Source organism: Tamandua tetradactyla, chromosome 10 (assembly GCF_023851605.1).
Source record: "Tamandua tetradactyla isolate mTamTet1 chromosome 10, mTamTet1.pri, whole genome shotgun sequence".
Lineage (NCBI taxonomy): Eukaryota > Metazoa > Chordata > Mammalia > Pilosa > Myrmecophagidae > Tamandua > Tamandua tetradactyla.
In genome coordinates, this window is record NC_135336.1 from 47,780,388 (window position 1) to 47,800,144 (window position 19,757).

Here is a 19,757-nt window from a genome sequence, read left to right on the forward strand (position 1 = left end):
CTAAATATCTAAGTTCATGGCTTTTAAAATCTGCCTTCCAGCCAAAGCCACTAGTCAATTTTGCCAGATTATCTGCCATTTTAAAACAATGGTCACAGGTAGCTTAAGAGTCCACATTTCTACCAACAGTCTCTTCAAAGCATTCTAGGCCCTCTCTATCAAGTTTCTCACAACACCTCCAGATTCTTTTCCTCATCCATTTAAAAAGCCGTTTCAACATGTTTGGTATTTGCAAACCACAGCAGCACCCCACTTCTGGTACCAAAATCTGTTCTAGTTTGCTAGCTGCTGGAATGCAATATATCAGAAACAGAATGGCTTTTAAAAAGGGAATTTAATAAGTTGCTAGTGCTGGAAGGGCACATGGTGAGCACGGCGTGATCTGTTAGCTCTCTCTCCTGGCTTCTGGTTTCATGAAGCTCCCTGGGAGGCATTTTCCTTCTTCATCTCGAAAGGTCACTGGCTTGTTCTCTCCGCTTCTTGTGGCTATGTCATTCTTCTGAATCTCTCATTCTCCAAAATGTTTCCTCTTTTATAGGACTCCAGTAAACCAATGAAGACCCATCTGAATGGGTGGAGACATGTCATCACCTAACCCAGCCTAATAACCACTCTTGATTAAATCACATCTCCAGGGAGATGATCTAATTACAGTTTCAAACATACAGCATTGACTAGGGATTAGAAGAAATGGCTGCCTTTACAAAATGGGATTAGGATTAAAACATGGCTTTTCTAGGGTACATATATCATTTCAAATCAGCACACTCCTAAATGCCAATATAAGTTCGAGGGACCTCAAAATGCTACAGATGGAATTTTGAAAATGAAGAAATAAATGTAACTACTTTGTGTCACAAGTAGCCAGCTCAGTTGGTAGCAATTCATCAGAACTAACTGTGGTGCAAGTTTGCCCAAGATGCAGGGGCTGGGTAGCCCATTACTAAACATCTGCCTAGAGGGACTTGAATAAAGTGTAAGAAATGTTTAAGCCATTTTACTCCTTTCATCTTCCAATACCTCCCTCATCTATTCTTAATGTGCAGAAAGATCACTGAGAATCTTTGACTAGTCATATTTCTAAGACCCCATCGCACACATTAAACCTTGGGTTCTATAAGGTTAAAACAGAGAAATATTGGGTTCCCACAGTGATATTCTACCCTTCTGGGTTTTGTTACTGGTATAGTTATCCTGGAATTAGAGAAATACATATCAATCTGTGTGTGTGTGTGTGTGTGTGTGTGTGTGTGTGTGTGTGTGTGTGTGTGTGAGATGCATGAGAAGTAGCGTGGCATAAATCCAAGTTCTGATATCAAAATTTCTGGATCCAAATACCAGTTCTGGATACCTTGTCTGTGAGCTTCAATTCTAACATCTATAAATTGACTTTAATCTTTTTTTTTTGTATGCTGTATGGCGGGGTCACATTTCATTGTTTTCCCACGTGAGTATTCTATTATTGACACATCATTTGTTCAATTTCTTGTTTGCTTTTGTTGGTTTCTTTGTTTGCCTGTTTTGGGAAGTGCATGAGCCGTGAATCAAACCTGGGTTTGATTCCGCATGGCAGGTGAGAATTCTATCACTGAACTACCCTTGCACCCCCTCTATAAACTGATTTAAAGTCTTGAAATAGAGTGGGGGCATGAATGGATATTTGCACACCGGTGTTTATGTGGCAGTATTCATGATTCGCAATAGATGGAAAAGGCCTAAGGGTACAACAACTGAGCAGTGGAAGGTGGAACTGTGGTATAAACATGCAACCAACTACTGAGAGGCTGTAAGAAGGAATGAAGCTGTGAGACATGCAACTAGGTGAATGAACCTTAAGGACAGTATGTTGAATAAAATGTCAGAAACAGAAAGACTAATATTATCATGCCTCACTCATAGATTATAATATACAAATTCAAAAGAACTGAAGTTGGGCACATAGGTTATCAGGTTGGGGTCTACTGTACAGGTTCCTAGATTGTAAGCACTTATAGCAGTCACATACATTTAGCAACTGTAACTGGTATTTCTAAATTCTGAGATACTGAACTATTTGTATATAACCTAGCCGTTCCCTGAAACTTTAGGTATGTGAGACCTCAGACTCTGAGTTAGAGCACTGAAGCTATGAAAGTCAGCATTACTCCATACATCAACTGTTAAAAAAGTTGAAAAAGTGATCAGATTTCAACTAGAGATATGAATGAAGCTGATTTAGATGGGACTAAGGTAAACCAGAATACAGGGTAAAGGATGATATGATCCATATTTTAAAACTTCAACTTCTGTGTGAGAACAAAGGAAGGTATATTTATTTGGTGCAAGGTTTATATCTTGGGTAGTACATTACCTAATTTAATTTCTATGGTCAATTTAGTTGAACACCATAATTACATGGAATCTTGAATAAGGCATGCGATCTTGTTGGTTTGTACAGGTTAGTGTGATGCCCCAATATATTCTAGAGTAATGTGGGCAGAGAATAAAAAAGTATTTGCAAATTCCCCTTGGGGTACTGAGGAGAAAGGTGGAAATATTCAACTTCCCCATCTGGGAAATTCCTGATATTCTTGCAAGCAACAACCAATTCAATGGGGGTGAACCCCTCAAAAAAAAAAGGGAAACTTTTCCTGCAAAGGATAGGCTAAACCTACTTATAATTATGCCTAAGTGTTACCCCCAGAGAACCTCTTTTGCTGCTCAGATGTGGCCTCTCTCTCTAAGCCAATTTGGCAAGTGAATTCACTGCCCTCCCCTGTGCCACTACTGGGGACATGACTCTCAGGGGTGTAAATCTCCCTGGCAAAGTGGGACAGGACTCCCAGGATGAGCTGGGACCTGGCAAAAGTGAGACAGGACTCCCAGGATAGCTGGGACCTGGCATCATGGGATTGAGAAAGCCTTCTTGACCAAAAGGGGGAAGAGAGAAATGAGATAGTTTCAGTGGCTGAGAGATTTCAGTCAAGAGGTTCTCCTGGAAGCCATTCTTAAGCATTATATAGATATCCCTTTTTAGTTTATCATGCATTGGAATGGCTAGAGGAAGTAACTGAAACTATGAAGAGGAAGAAACTGAAACATACTGAACTATGTTCCAGTAGCCTCGATTCTTAAAGAAGACTGTATAACTATATAGCTTTTATAATATGACTGTGTGACTGTGAAAACCTTGTGTGTTATGCTCCTTTTATCCAGGGTATGGATGGACAGATGAGTAAAAAAAATAAGGATGAAAAATAAAAAAATAATAGGGGGGATAAAAGCTAAAAAACAGGGTATACTGAAATACTAGTGGTCAATGAGAGGGAGAGGTGAAGGGTACAGGATGGATGAGGGTTTTTATTTCTTTTTCTGGAGTGATGTAAATGTTCCAAAAAAGATCACTGTGATGAATACAGGACTAGGAGATGATATAATGAGCCACTGATTGTATACTGCGCATGGACCTGTGTGTGAAGATTTCTCAATAAAAATATTAAACAATAAGTTCTTGAGAGTTCAAGTTGAGAAAATGTATGTGAAAGTGCTATATTAACTGTACAAATGCAGACATAATTTGTGGTTTTTAAAATATGATTGTACGTGAATCTGAGCAGACATCTGCGCTGCTTTTATTGAATAATAAAATTCACTGAACCCTCCTCCCACTACTTTAATCATTGTGCTGGGAGGAAAGTCCTCAACCTGAAACTCATTCCTGCCCTAGGACCTCTCACCCAATCTAAGCTTTAACCAAAAGTCAAGAATTTAGGAGTTTTTTATACCAAAACCACCCATCTGCCACCAGTGCCTTGTTTACTCTAGATGATCCGAGTCTGACTGACAATGAAAATCAGAAGAGGGCTAAGGCCAAGCATTCACTGAGAATTAACTACGTTTCTAGCTTCTGAATATTGATGTGTTAACATCTATATGTGTCTCTATGTACCCAAGCCCTACCTACACATCTATTACTCCTAGATAATTCCAACCGCATGTGGGGGGCACCACTTCCAAATACAGCCAGCCAATCCCATTCTGGGGTACCCCCACCCCACCCCTGTACACTTCCCACAAAATCCACAATAGAGAGACTTTCTCACTCTCTGCCTCGTGACTGACACTGGTGTTTTCCCTGAGTAGCCGCGCATGGTGTGCTGCCCTCTCCCAAGAAACTGAGTATATAAAATCTTTCAAACCCTTCTTGTCTCTCTCTCTTAATCTATGTCTCGCTTTACCATACCTTACATGAGGTAATATGAGCAAAATACAATTTCACATGGTTTTCAAGCAGACAGATTAAGAGTTTCTCTCACAGAGAAGTTCAAAACTAGCAGAACATGTGGGGAAATGGGAGTGGGGGTGCAGAGACAGGTTGGTCAAGAATCAGACAACCCTCCTGCCCATATGCCAGCCCCTTTCAAGCCCTAGTGAACCTCTCTGTGCTTAGTCATACTTACCAGGGGTTCACAATGGTGCTGTGTCCCCAGGCAACATAGGAGGCTTGCTCATCTCGGGCAGGAGATGCTGTGGCCACATATACCTGATTATCAACAGCCCTGAAGTCAATGGATAGGAAAGAGGAAAATCATACATTATAGATTTGAGAGCACTTGTCAATTCCAAAAGTATGGTCCTTTTAAAAAATAGGACAGGACAGTCTGGATCAGAGGTGAAGGGAAACAAAAGTTTGGTACCCTCTCCTCAAACAATGTCTTATACAAAAGCCAATGGTTCTCAACAGAGGGTGATTTTGCCCATCAGGGAGCATTCGGCAGGTCTCGAGACCTTTTTTTTTTTTTTTTTAACATGGGCAGGCACTGGGAATCGAACCCGGGTCCTCAGGCATGGCAGGCAAGCACTCTTACCTGCTGAGCCACCGTGGCCGCCCAACTCTCTCGAGACCTTTTTGATTGCCATGACTAGGAGGTTACTTTAAGATCTAGTGTGTAGAGGCCAGGATGCTGTTAAACATCCTCCAACGCACTGGACATCTCGCCATAACAAATTATCTAGTCTCAAATGTCAATATATTTTGAGAAACACAGGCATAAGCTAACTTTTCAGAATAGAAGAGGATAGCTTCTCTGGTTAAAGCAAGTCAAAAGGACAGTTTGTCCATTCTTGGGCAATACACCTGAGAGGGCTACACAGCCTTCCCCAGGCCAATGTTGGTATACTTCTACCACCTCAAATTACATAAGAATTTCAGGTGGCAATTCAGGTACCTGAGGTATCTGACCAACTAACTGCACCTGAGGCCCTATGGGTTCAAACAATAGGCCCAGACCAGGTCACCCCAGTACCTCTCAAGCTTTTCTTACTTTTAACAAGACTCTGCATTTATTATACTCATGGTATCACATTCTCCTACCCCATCTTTCACCCTGAAGCTGGACAACCACTACTACTTTTCCCTCCAACAAAAACTACCATTATCATAATGTGCAAATGGTGACTACCTCCGGATGGAGAAAGGAGGTACTGACTGGGAAAGGGCAAAAGGAAAGACCCTCAAGGCTAGAAATGTTCTATATGTTAATCTTGGTGGTAGATGAATAGACATGTAAAAACTCACTGAGCTGTATACTAAAAATTAGTGTACTTTTCTGTATGTATATTATACTTAAAAAAAAAAACTTAATGAAAAACATCACCTTGACCTTAAGCATTTCATGATTTTTTGAGCCCTTTAAACAGACAAACAAACAAGCACATGCATACACACAGAGCATGCTCGTTTTCTCTTCCATGTTATTTCCTTCCACCTCTGCTATCTGCCCTTCAGCCTTAGAGGATTACAAAATAACTTCTATGTTACGTCAAAGATACTAGTACAATACCCTGCATCTATAGGTTAGAACAACAACACTTTATAATGGTTTCTTAGCAGAGCAGTGCCAGGACTAGCAGGATTCTGTAGAGGAAGGGGTAGGACAAATACCCTGATCTGAACAGCAGAGTCAGCTTGGTGAAAACCACAAATCTCTTCCCCCAAGTGTCAGGTTAAAATAACCCCTGCCTTTTCCCTTGGCTTCTGGGGTTCTGAATAAGTAAGCTCTGGGGGTTTCAATTTCTCTGTACAAGCTGCCGGGAACTTTCTGAGACATCTATGCATATCTGATCACTGAAAAATGAAATCACTGCCCATCTGATACACTGAACGGTTCCACAAATGTAAAACACCCCCCCCCCCCCCCCCAAAATCCTTGATGCAGGGGCATCTTGAGTCAGGGGCAGCATACCAGGAAGGCTGGTACTTTCACCAAAGTGGAAATCTTTCCACAAAGAAGAAGCACTGAGATGCTTAAAGATATAGTTACTTTCTTACCGTCCTCGCTGAAGCAACTCCCAATGAGCTGGTCCAGTGGTCAAATTAAAAGCTCCAGGATACACTAATAGCTGGCAGCCTGGGGGTAAAAAAAGCCAAAGAACAGTGTGTAGCTAGGTAAACACCCAACCACTTTAGTCCTTCTCTTAGATCCTTACCCAGCTGGGACCAAAGTCAGCCTTTCCCAAGCATACAAAGATATCAGCTAAGTTAGACAATGACAGCAGCATTAATAGACGGCTTTGAATTCCTTTAGAGACACACACATAAAACATATACAGACACCCAAGAAAAGTGGTATCAATTACAGAAGTCACATGTGACTACCCTTAAAGAAGTGGAGCAAAAGAATTGTTCTTCAACTTCTTCTTACCACCGCAGGTTAGCTCACATGGTCAAGAACCATGTCTTGTAATTCTTTTCAACTAAAGTGAGGGACAGAATAGGTGTGCTAATGCTTACTGACGAGGTTCAAAAGAGACTCTCGGCCCCAGACCTCACGCACTAATACCTTCTGCTGCTGACCAGGCAGTCAAACCATTTGTTCCCACTTCTCTTTAAGTGACAGCTGGCTTGGAAGTAGTGATCTAATGGTCTAGTGGTATAGTAGCCTAGAGGGATGCACTCCAGAAAAACATGTTCTTAAACTTAATCCATTCCTATGGGTGTGAGTCCATTATAAATAGGACCTTTTGGTGAGGTTACTTCAGTTAAGATGTGGCCCAGCCCAAGAAGGATGGGTCTTAATCCTATTACTGGAGTCTTTTTATAAGCAGAATGAAATTCAGATACACAGAAAGAGAGAGCCACAGGGTAGTAGCCAGAAGCCAGAAGTCAACAGAATCTAGAAGAGAAGCCAGGAGAGGCTGTCACATGCATTGCATGTAACAGAAAAACCAAGGACTAAGGATCACTGGCAGCCAGCCTCAGACTGCCACAATTCTCTGGAAGAAAGCATCACCTTGACAATGCCTTTACTTTGGACCTCTCCTTTAAATAATCAGCTAAAAAATTTCTGGCATTTAAAACAAACCATTGCATGATATTTGCTTTAACAGCCAGGAAACTGAAACAAGTCATCCAGTGGATTAGAAGGAATGTTAATATTTGCTGAGCACCGAAAGAGGGGCTTTGTAAATTCTTTCCTTAATTCTCATACCATTCCTATAAGAAAAAAATGAGAATCACTGCCCTACAGGTTAAATGATTTACTTAATTACACACCAATTAAGGAGAAGACTTGGAATCAGAGCCTACATCTTTTGATTTGACTTGGTGCTCTTCCAGGCCACCAGGTCCCCAATCCTTGCGTGGACCAAAATACAGTTGACTATATTTCTACTGCTCTCCATTGATCTGGGGTTACTGGTTGATGAAATCCATGAGACTGCAGACTACCTATTTCTACTGGGTTCCAAGTGACTTTTCAAACACAGTAGCAGTAAAGGCTCAAGGGTAGAATAGACATTTAGGAGCACGGTTCCTACCTTAGCTCTGTTAAATCATAGTACTGAAAGACCCTATCATCCACATGCAGCAAAAACGTGAAAAGGTAGAGGATCTGGGGATGGGGAGATTAAGACCCTTTTTGACTAAAGACTCCCTGTACCCTGACAGAGTCCAGCCCATACTCAAATCTCCATGCACCTACATAACAAAACTGTAGTGCCTTCTCACCTTTCTGTGCGTAGATTTGTGCAAGCTCTGCAAAGCGAATGTCATAGCAGATGCCCAGGCCAACTCTGCAGTAAGCTGTTTTCCAAACAGAATATGCACAAATGAAAAGTTAATCTCCTGTAGGCATGGTGTGGCAAGGTAAAATCTCTATGACTTACTGAACACAAAACACTGACAGGGATAAATTAACACAGACCCCATAGATGAAGACAACTGAGATGCTCATTCCTGCTTGGACTTTTCCTCAGAAAGACATCATTTATGCTAGGAGAGCAGAAATGAGAAATTAATTCTTAGTGAATATTTATTTCTCATCTAAGTAGGAAGTGTCCAATCATGGCTTATTTTTGGAAGCTATCACACTCATAGGAGGCTGTAATCAAATTGAAGAACAAATTCATATCAAATCCTTAGCTCTTCATTTAGCTGAACTTTCCAGATCTCTGATCATTCTCTATTCTTCTCACTTCTGGTTCTGTAATCAGGTTAAGCAAAGAAGTAGGGAAGGGATATAAGAAAAAAAGAAATACCTGATCCTCTTCTACAGGGCTGCTAAAGGAGGCAAACTTATCTGGCACGTACGAGTATCAAATGTGGAGAAACTATCACCAGGACTCAATGTCTGAGATTCTTGAAATTTAATTTTCCCAGGAACATCAATGTCAAACAGATGGATCTGCATCACAAATAATTGATTTGGTTACCAATTTTCCAGCATGGCTCATGGTAATAATAACAGACATTTATCGTCCCATGGTAGATGTGGTGGTTGCGCTAAGAACAACTTTACCAAGAGTGCCCCCAACCTCCCCACAAACTGACTGCCACCTTATCAAAACGAATTCTACCGTAAGAAATTGAAAAAACTGATGCAGTAAGTTTTACAACACCTCTTTTCTAGGTGGTGTGCAAATCAATGCCCAAGTTTCTCATGGGAAATAACTTCTGTATTGTTTTTTAACTCAATGCAAACGTAAATCATGGTTTCTCAGAATCTAAGAAGTTTCTGGAATTGACCTCTTAAGCTGACAAACAGGGTGAAGAGTTTGAAAGCGGGTGAGGATTTAAAAATAGGTAAAAATTTGCAAATCAAATCCAGCAATGTATAAAAAGAATAATCATCACCTCCAAACTGGATTTATACAAGGAAAGCAAGTACAATTTAACATTAGAAAATCAATCAATGCAATTCATCACATAACAAATAAAGGAGGAAAATCATATCATCATCTTAAGAGACATGTAAGGAGCATTTTGGAAAATTTCTATATCCACTCATGATTTAAAAACAAAACAAGACCAAGATTCCCTTCTATGGAGGGAGCTCACTTAATTTGATAAAGTGTATTTGCAAAAACCTCCAACAAACATCATACTCAATGGTAAAATACTGAAAGCCTTCCGTCTGCAACAGGAAACAAAATAAGGACACCTGCTATTTGACATCGTACTGGAGGCCCTAAACTGAACAAAGCAAAGACAAAAATGAAAACCATAGGATTAGAAAGGAAAAAACTAAAACCATCATGCTTCTCAGATGATGTAGTTGTATACCTAGAAACGCCACCAAGAAACTACAGGTAAATTAGAATTAACAAGAGTTTAGCAGGGTTGCTATAGAAAAGGCCAACATTTTTGAAATTCTTCATATTTCTGAGTACTAGCAAGAAACAGAAAACAAAAGAGCATCAAAAAATAACACTCAGGACTAAAAGTAACAAAAGATATGCAAGACTATACATAGAAAGTTATTTTTTTTTTAATGGGAGAAAATCAAAGAAAGCCTAGACTTCCGGAGAAGATGGCGGCTTAGTAAGACACGCGGGTCTTAGTTCCTCCTCCAGAAAAGCAACTAAAGAAACAGAAACAATACGAAACAGCTCCCGGAGTCACGACAGAGACCAAAAAGACAGCGTACCCCATTCTGGAACAGCTGAACGGGCAGGGAGAATCTGCTGCGGTGAGCTACCCGAGGGGCGCGCGTTTTCCCGGCCGGGTCGGCTGGTGACTGGGGTCCCCTCCACGCACGTGGCTCCCCGGTCTGACTGGGAACGTTGGATAGCGGGGCCCTCCCGTCACGCTTGGCGTTTCGGGCCAGCTGGGCAATTAGGACCGGCACTCTTCCAAGCCGCGGCGGCCAGCGACCCCCACCTCCACGCGCGGTTTCCCGGGCCGACTGCCGTGCAGACAGACGAGCGCCACGAGCGCCACCTACTGGGCAGGAAAAGAAAAACAGAGCCCAGAGATTTCACAGAAAAAGCTTTCAACCAGCTGGGTCCCACACCCAGGGAAATCTAATCAAATGCCCAGACACCAGCAGAAAATAATGGATGACGCTCGGAAAATTGAAGATATGGCCCAGTCAAAGGAACAAACCAATAGTTCAAATGAGATACAGGAGCTGAGACAACTAATGCTGAATATACGAACAGAAATGGAAAAACTCTTCAAAAACCAAATCGATAAATTGAGGGAGGACATGAAGAAGACATGGGCTGAACAAAAAGAAGGAATAGAAAATCTGAAAAAACAAATCACAGAACTTATGGGAGTGAAGGACAAAGAAGAAAAAATGGAAAAAACAATGGATACCTACAATGGTGGATCTAAAGAGACAGAAGCTACAATTAGTGAACTGGAGGATGGAACATCTGAATTCCAAAAAGAAACAGAAACTATAGGGAAAAGAATGGAAAAACTTGAGCAGGGGATCAGGGAACTGAATGACAATATGAAGCGCACAAATATACGTGTTGTGGGTGTCCCAGAAGGAGAAGAGAAGGGAAAAGAAGAAAGGAGAAAAACTAATGGAAGAAATTATCACTGAAAATTTCCCAACTCTTATGAAAGACCTAAATTTACAGATCCAAGAAGTGCAGCGCACCCCAAAGAGAATAGACCCAAATAGGCGTTCTCCAAGACACTTACTAGTTAGAATGTCAGAGGTCAAAGAGAAAGAGAGGATCTTGAAAGCAGCAAGAGAAAAACAATCTGTCACATACAAGGGAAACCCAATAAGACTATGTGTAGATTTCTCAGCAGAAACCATGGAAGCTAGAAGACAGTGGGATGATATATTTAAATTACTAAAAGAGAAAAACTGCCAACCAAGACTCCTATATCCAGCAAAATTGTCCTTCAAAAATGAAGGAGAAATTAAAACATTTATAGACAAAAAGTCACTGAGAGAATTTGTGACCAAGAGACCAGCTCTGCAAGAAATACTAAAGGGAGCACTAGAGTCAGATATGAAAAGACAGAAGAGAGAGGTATGGAGTAAAGTGTAGAAAGAAGGAAAATCAGATCTGATATATATAATACAAAAGCCAAAATGGTAGAGGAAAATATTATCCAAACAGTAATAATACTAAAAGTTAATGGACTGAATTTCCCAATCAAAAGACATAGAATGGCAGAATGGATTACGACCCAGCAATACCACTGCTAGGTATCTACTCAAGGGACTTAAGGGCAAAGACACAGACGGACATTTGCACACCAGTGTTTATAGCAGCATTATCTACAATTGCAAAGAGATGGAAACAGCCAAAATGTTCATCAACAGACGAGTGGCTAAACAAACTGTGGCGTATACCTACGATGGAATATTATGCAGCTTTAAGACAGACTAAACTTATGAAGCATGTAATAACATGGATGGACCTAGAGAACATTATGCTGAGTGAGTCTAGCCCAAAACTAAAGGACAAATACTGTAAGGTCCCACTGATGTGAACCGACATTTGAGAATCAGCTTGGAATATATCATTGGTAACAGAGACCAGCAGGAGTTAGAAACAGGGTAAGATAATGGGTAATTGGAGCTGAAGGGATACAGACTGTGCAACAGGACTAGATACAAAAACTCAAAAATGGACAGCACAATAATACCTAAGTGTAATGTAACTATGTTGGAACACTGAATGAAGTTGCACCTGAAATATGGTTTTTTGTTTGTTTGTGTGTTTGTATCTTTTGTTTTTGTTTTTTTTCTTTTTCCTTTATATATATATATATATTATTAGTATTATTATTTTAATTCTCTTCTCTATATTAACATTCTATATTTTTTTCTGCTGTTTTGCTAGTTCTTTTCCTAAATCGATGCAAATGTACTAAGAAATGATGATCATACATCTATGTGATGATACTAAGAATTACTGAGTGCATTTGTAGAATGGAATGATTTCTAAATGTTGTGTTAATTTCTTTTCTTTTTTTTGATTAATAAAAAAATTAAAAAAAAAAAAAAAAAAAAAAAAAGAAAGCCTAAATAAATGGAGGGATATATACCACATACATAGACTGGAAAACTCAATACTGAAATAATGCACTTCAAAGAGTTGAGTTAACTAGCCCAATGAAGGTTCCTCTTTCAGAGTAGCTCCTAGCAAACCAACTGCCCCACAGATAACTACGAATTCTGGACAAATTAAAAAAACACAATGACTTTGGAAATGACCAAAATCAGGCAAAAACTGAAGGGGAATCAATACTTGGAAGAACAAACTGGCAGTGGGTGAATTTCCTGGGTTTTTTTTTACTGCTCTTAACCTGAGAGGTGACCCCAACTGGTGTCCTGGGTGGTGGTGAAAACTAGCAGCAATCCTACTGGCGTGAAGAACCAGAGAACAAAAAGAGTTCCATGGCACCTGGAAAGGAAGGGGTGAAATTCTGAAAAAGAGAAAGTAAAAGGCAAGAATCCTAAATTGTGCACATAAAATCCGTTTAATTCTCTGGCTAACCACTGTTCAATATGAGTGGAGCAAACCGTAAGCAGCTAAGGATAAACAACTGAACAGAGCAGCAAAATGAAGATATATTCATAAACAAAAACTAAAAGAATTCACAGCTAGCTGACTCTTACTACAAATGCTAAAGGAGGTCCTTCTGTCTGATACCAGACAGAAACCAAGATCTTTAGGAAGGAAAGAAAAACACCAGAAACGGTAGCACTGGAACAAATTTAAAAGACTACATACTCTGCTTAATTTCTTTAAAATACACGACTATTCAATAAAAGTACTGTTTGGGGGATTTAAAATGTATGCAATCGGAACATGTATTGCCCACTACACAAAGCTGTGGCCCACCTCACAGCGACGGTTTGGTTTTTCAGTACAGTCAAGTTAACCACCTGCTGAAAAAAAAAAATTCCACCATTAAGAAGATATCATAGATTCTGAAACGTCTACAACAGATAGTCTAAAATAATCCAATACATAATCCAACATATAGTCCAATAGATAATCCAAAATTACTAGAGACATAAAGAAACAGGAAAATGAGACACATCCTCCATAGAAAAGGCAATCAATGGAGACAGACCCCGTCATTACCTAGACTGGTAATTCTAGCAGTTATTGAAACTAAGCTTAAGGGTGTAAAGAAAAAAATACTCTTAATGAATAAACAAGCAGGAAATCTCAGTAGAGAAATTAAAACTAAAACAAAGAACCAAATGGAAACTTTAGAACAGAAAAATGCAATCCAATCTCCGATGGAAGGCCCTCCGGTACAATGTTGAATGGCAGGTGTCCTTGTTTTGTTTCCAATTTCAGACGGAACTGAAATTTTTTCTTTTAATTCACTTTAATGGCTTATAGGAAATTGGACATGACAAAAGAATCAGTGAACTTGAAGACAGAGCAAAAGAAATTGTCCAATCTTGAAGAGTATCAAGAAAAAGAGACTGGAAAAAACAACAACAGAGCTTCAGGGACCTGTGGAACAATATTAAAAAGAATAACATACATATTTTGGAGCTCCTTAAGAGGGGAAAACAGGATAGAAAAATATTTAACAAAATAATACCTCCAAATTTCCCAAATATAGGGGAACACTTCAATGGACAGATTTAAGAAGTACCTAGCAGGATAACACAAAGAAAACTACATCTAGACACATCGGAGTCAAATCACTGAGAAGCAAAAATAAGAAGAAGGTAGAGAAAAACAACAAATCACATACAATGGAACAACAAAACAAATTACCGCTGACTTGTTACCACAAAAAGAGAAGCTCGAAGACAACAACATCCTTGAAACTATTCTACATCCAACAAAACACCTTTATTAAGAATGACAGCAAAATGAAGATATATTCATGAACAAAAACTAAAAGAATTCACAGCTAGCTGACTCTTACTACAAATGCTAAAGGAGGTCCTTCTGTCTGATACCAGACAGAAACCAAGATCTTTAGGAAGGAAAGAAAAACACCAGAAACGGTAGCACTGGAACAAATTTAAAAGACTACATACTCTGCTTAATTTCTTTAAAATACACGACTATTCAATAAAAGTACTGTTTGGGGGATTTAAAATGTATGCAATCGGAACATGTATGGCAACTGTAGCAAAAAAGAATAGAGTTAGGAAATGGACTTATATTTCACATGAAATGGCACAATATTAACTCTAAGCAGTCTATGATAAATTAAGGGAGTATATTATAACCCCTAGGTCAACAACTAAAAAAATAACTGAAAGAATTACTTCCCTTGAAGGCTGGAGAAAAAAATAAGGAACTATTAAACTTTCTCACCTGGTGGGAAACCCGATACTCTCTCACACACACACACACACACACAAATTATTACTGAAAAGGAAATAAATTAAATTAGATATTAAATTGGATAAATTAAAATGGGACACTAAAAAAATTCAATAACCCCAAAAGAATGCAGAAAAAAGGAACAAAGGGAAAAAACAATAAAATTTCTATAGACTTCAGTTCAACCTTATCAATAATTACAATAAAAAAGAAATGGACTAGATCTGGCATCATGGGATTGGGAAAGCATTATTGACCAAAAGGGGAAAGAGAGAAATGAGACAAAATAAAGTTGCAGTGGCTAAGAGTATAGAGTACTTTTGGCCCCCAAAAGTACTCTATAGCACAGCATCTGTAATCCTGTTATGCCGCCTTACATTTTCAAACAGAGAAGTTATCTTGGAAATTATTCTTATGCACTATATTTAGTTTATAGTGTTTTGGAGTAGCTAGAGGAAGTACCTGAAACTGCTGAACTATGTTCCAGTAGCCTTGGTTCTTAAAGATTGTATAACTGTACAGCTTTTACAATGTGACTGTGTGATTGTGAAAACCTATGTCTGATGCTCCTTTTATACAGGGTATGGGCAAATGAGCAAAACAATAAAGAAATATAAATAGATACATAATGGGGGGGTAAGAGGTAAAAAAAAATTGGGTAAATTGAAATATCAGTGGTCACTGAGAGAGGGGTAATGGGAATGGAATACATGAGTTTTTTCTTTTTATTTCTTTTTCTGCAGTGATGCAAATGTTCTAAAAATGATCATAGTGATGAAAACACAACTACGTGATGGTATTGTGAGCCACTGATTGTATACTGTGGATGGACTGTACGTGTATGAAGATTTCTCAATAAAAATAGTCATTAAAAAAATAAAAAGGGAACTATTTGGAAAAAAGCTTCAGAGCCCCACAGGCAGCAACCTTTGGAGATGCAGAAAGAAAATGCCCCCCAGGGAAGCTATCTGAAGAAGCCATTAGAGAAAGCTAGCAGGAGTTACCATATACCTTCCCAGCTGAGAGAGAAACCACGAGTGTCATAAATTATCTTTCTCTGGATGCCTTAGTTTGGACATTTCTATAGCCTTAGTACTATAAATGTGCAACATAAATTCTCTTTTAAAAGCCAAAAAAAAAAAAATTTATTTCCCACCAAGAAATTCATGTGCATGTTAAATTGTAAATAAATGACTAAGTAGTAAGTACATGTCAATACAGGATTGAAAGAACCCTTGTATTTTACTTAAACACAAGTATAGAATCTTCTACCTTTCATATAAAAAATATAGTACCTGGATGTGTTTTTTTCCCCAAAGACTAGCAATTCATCTAGCAAAAAAAACCCCACAAAGGGCTATATTTTATCTTTTACCTATTATTATAATTTTTTTTGCATGGGAAGGCACCAGGAATCGAACCCAGGTCTCCAGCATGGCACGAGAACTCTGCCTGCTGAGACACTGTGGCCCGCTCTTACCTATTATTCAAATACTTTTGTTTCCCCATTCATCACCTAATCTAGTGGCCTACTAAACTTTTTCAATTGGCTATTTAATAATGATAGGAAAATTATGTGCTTCTTTTTTAGCCCCCAAAAGTACTCCATAGCCCAGCATCTGTAATTCTGCTATCCAGCCTTATACATTTTCATTATCCTTTTAATGTTAAAAATCATTTTGCCCAGGTTTGGTTCCCAGAGTCTGCCCATACCAAAAAAAAAAAATCATTTTTTACTTTTCCTCAACCAAGAAGTGTTATGAGAAAGGATAAGTTGTATGTGTGAGTGTGTGTGGAGGGAGGGAGGGAGATATAAATAAAATGCTGTCAAAAAAAAAAGGTGGTTCACAAAATAAAATTTGCTTAAACTTAAAAATAAAATGGACCAACACCTCCAATTAAACAGCAGAGACTGTCAAAATGAATAGGAAATAAACTAAATTAGATATTAAACAGGATAAATTAAAATGGGACACTAAAAAATATTCAATTACCCCAAAAGAATGCAGAAAAAAGGAACAAAGGGAAAAAACAATAAAATTTCTGTAGACTTCAGTTCAACCTTATCAATAATTACAATAAAACAGCAGAGACTGTCAAAATGAATAAAAAAGCAACATCAAACCATTTGCTGTCTATAAGAGAATTATTTTAAATATAAAGACCCAAGTTGAAAATAAAAGACTAGAAAAAGATGTACCATGTAACCAATAAACATAAGAAGCCTGGAGTGATTACTAGTAGAATCAGAGATAAAACAGACTTCAAGATAAAGAGTATTACAAGAAATAAATAGGGACATTTCATAATGATAAAAAGATTAACTCATCACCTAACTACTAAATTTTTAAGCATTTAATAGCACAAAGATGTTGACTTTCCAAATCATTTCTCAATGCAATCATAATAAAAATTTCTGTAGGTCTTTCCCTTGCAGAAATTGAAACGCTGGGTCTAAAATTTATATAAAAATGTCAATAGCCAAGAACAATCACCTGTGCCAATCAGCCAAATGCCTAATGTGTACACAATATGAGGAGAAGGAATCAGTGACTTCACAGCAAATTCTCAAGAGGCAATGAGACGCATCACATTCCCTACTTACCTTTCTGTGCTTTACCAGTAATGTCCCATCAGGCCCAAACACAGCACAGGTGTTATATAATTTCCCAGCATCCTCTTCAGGAATAGAACCTTTCATTGAGAAGAGAAACACAAGGGTACACAAAACATTCTGAATAAAGCAGCTCTTTTGTGACAAATATATAAAGACTTGATAAACTGTCACTTGTGTCCAACAGTAAAGTTTATTATGTTCTAAGGGATACTTAATCATGGTTTTTCTTAAATATGATGTTCCAGAAATAAACTCGAGTGCAGACAACATATAAATAGGTTAGATGCCAAAGACAAGTTTAAAAAATGACCAAACTCTTACTAAAATTTAACCTTGTTCTTGAGCAACAATTAATCTACAACCATGGAGCAAAATGAGGAATTTCCTGTTGCTCAGCTTAAACCTGCCAGTTCCTACAACAGAACAATATTTCAAAAGGCCTCAAAATCGAAATGTTAAGACACAGGTCTCTCCATCACTGAATGTAGCTCCTGTGGTTCCATCTCTGTGCTTCCTGCTTTGCCTTCATTTCTCCACCTCTTATTCATTTCTAATCCTTAGTATGTAAAAATGCAAAAATAATTTTTGCTTGCTATATTGATTGAATAGAGTTTCACTGTGCTTACTTTTTATTTGCGTAAACAGGACATTTTAAAATTTACTTAAAAGCCACATAAAGTTATTTTTATGCATGTGGCCTCTTTACAAAAATAAAATAAAACTTCTCAACCTTATATTAGTATAATGAAAGACATGCAGATGTGATTTCTTTTCCCACGTTTCCACCACTAAAGCAAAGGTCCTTTTGACATTTGCGCATGTAATTCCATTTTTTCTCCAGGAAAAATCATCCATATTCTGGTAAGTATTCTTTTACAACATTTATTATGCCTTTATATATATATATATATATATACACACCCACATATAAAAATATATAATCTTCTTTTGGGTGTGAGATTCAAGTGAATGGGAAAAAACTGTTTATACCATAATGCATTTGCTTTTTTTCACTTCAAAGTATTTCTTGCAGACCTTTCCACATTACTAGATATAGATCTGTTGCATTTTTTTAATGGCTGAATTGTCTTCCACAGTTTGAATGTAACAACAAAAATTATGCAGATGTTTTTAACGTGTAGGCCATTATTCTTTTCAAGGAAGAATTTACCTCCAATGAGATATATACTGCACTCCTTTGCTACTTCAGAAAGCTTCTGTGTGGATTCACCAGGAATTTTCTCTGCATATTCAGGAAAATATTTCGTGCCATATGGAGAATTAAAGCATTCCTAGAATAATGTTGGAGAGAAAAAAAGGGGGGGGGACACCAAAACACCCGATCTATTTTAAAGTTCTGTCTAAGACGGCACAGCTGCTTCTTCCAGTTTCACTCTCACTTAAAGAAGTAAAACACAGATAATAAGAAAAACACTGACACCCCAGCAGAATTAAAGAGTCAGTGGCCACAGGCAGGACTCAACAGTGCAGGTGGGGCTAAAAGAGGCAAGACGTGTATTCTATCAGATCATGGTCATCCTAGCAGAGACCAGACCTACCGCTACCTGATCTCTACAGATCAACTAGTTCCCAATCTTGGGCACGTACAGTCCATGATTACGCAGGCTTACTCACATGACTTTGGGTGTTCGGATTAATTAACAGGCTTAAAATTATAATTATTAACCATGCAAAGCAAAAATCCTTGAGTGTGAAAGCCACAGAGATTAAGATATTTTCTCATTTGTAAAATGAGCTGTTTTTAAGTTCCCTTTCAGAGCTATCATTCTGATTCTATGAAGTCTCTCATCCTGCCCCAACTGTCTGTCTTCAAGAGCTCTGTGATATTTGAGAAAACAGAAGGTAAAAATTACCAGACTTAGGATCTAACTCATTCCTTTCCCATTTAATGAGTTTCCTGTGTACCAGACGCTGTGCTAGGAAACTTAGGCCCAAGGATTGCTAGATTATGCAGATACACGCCAGACAATCCATGAAGAGGACATATAATACAAGTGCTTTGACTCCTGGGCTTTATCTCTTAGCCCCAGCAACATAAACTGACCCATAATCAGGGCCAGTCCCCCAAACGCAGCTATAGGAAGACGGTTTTACAACTAAGACCTTCAGCTCCTTTGTTAGAGATTCCTGCTTACCGGCCATATTTATGGTGCACTGAAGCCTAACTAAAATACAAGGTGGCCCTGAAAACTCTTCAGTCAACAGACAGGATTTGTGTAAAGGGCTTCCTCACCCCCACAACAGAAAAGGGAGTTTGGAATAGTTCCACCCACTGATCTCCATCAGGCCCTTGGAGCAGATGCCAGAAGCAGGAACTCTCTCTGGGATTAACCCTGCACTTTCTGACAACAAATATGGTGCAATCTTCTGCTAGTTCTATTTTAAAAGAAATCCCTTTGGAAAGAGATGCAGAGTCCTATTGGCTTTAAGATACCACAGACGCTCTCAATATACCTAATCAATTTTCAGTCTTTTTTTTTTTTTAATGTTGGAGGCTTAGTGTTAAAGCCAATATATTCTGATCCTATAAAGACTTAATCATATAGGAACAAAGGTAAGTATCCAAAGTACTGAGAAT

At 38.5% G+C, this 19,757-nt stretch overlaps 1 protein-coding gene across 2 annotated transcripts in view; it reads right to left on the reverse strand.

Annotated features, from left to right (window-relative positions):
- NIT2 (nitrilase family member 2) overlaps positions 1-19,757 on the reverse strand; it is a 28,803-nt gene that overhangs the window by 6,010 nt on the left and 3,036 nt on the right. For both annotated transcript variants that reach the window (XR_013158560.1, XM_077118597.1), the window contains exons 3-8: positions 18,330-18,450; positions 17,147-17,235; positions 8,570-8,663; positions 7,988-8,062; positions 6,311-6,389; positions 4,440-4,538 (exon numbers count right to left, since the gene is read on the reverse strand). Coding sequence is in view for 1 of the 2 variants with exons in the window: in XM_077118597.1 (XP_076974712.1) it covers positions 4,440-4,538; positions 6,311-6,389; positions 7,988-8,062; positions 8,570-8,663; positions 17,147-17,235; positions 18,330-18,450 (557 nt within the window). In the remaining variant the exon portion in view is untranslated. The remainder of the gene's footprint in view (positions 1-4,439; positions 4,539-6,310; positions 6,390-7,987; positions 8,063-8,569; positions 8,664-17,146; positions 17,236-18,329; positions 18,451-19,757) is intronic.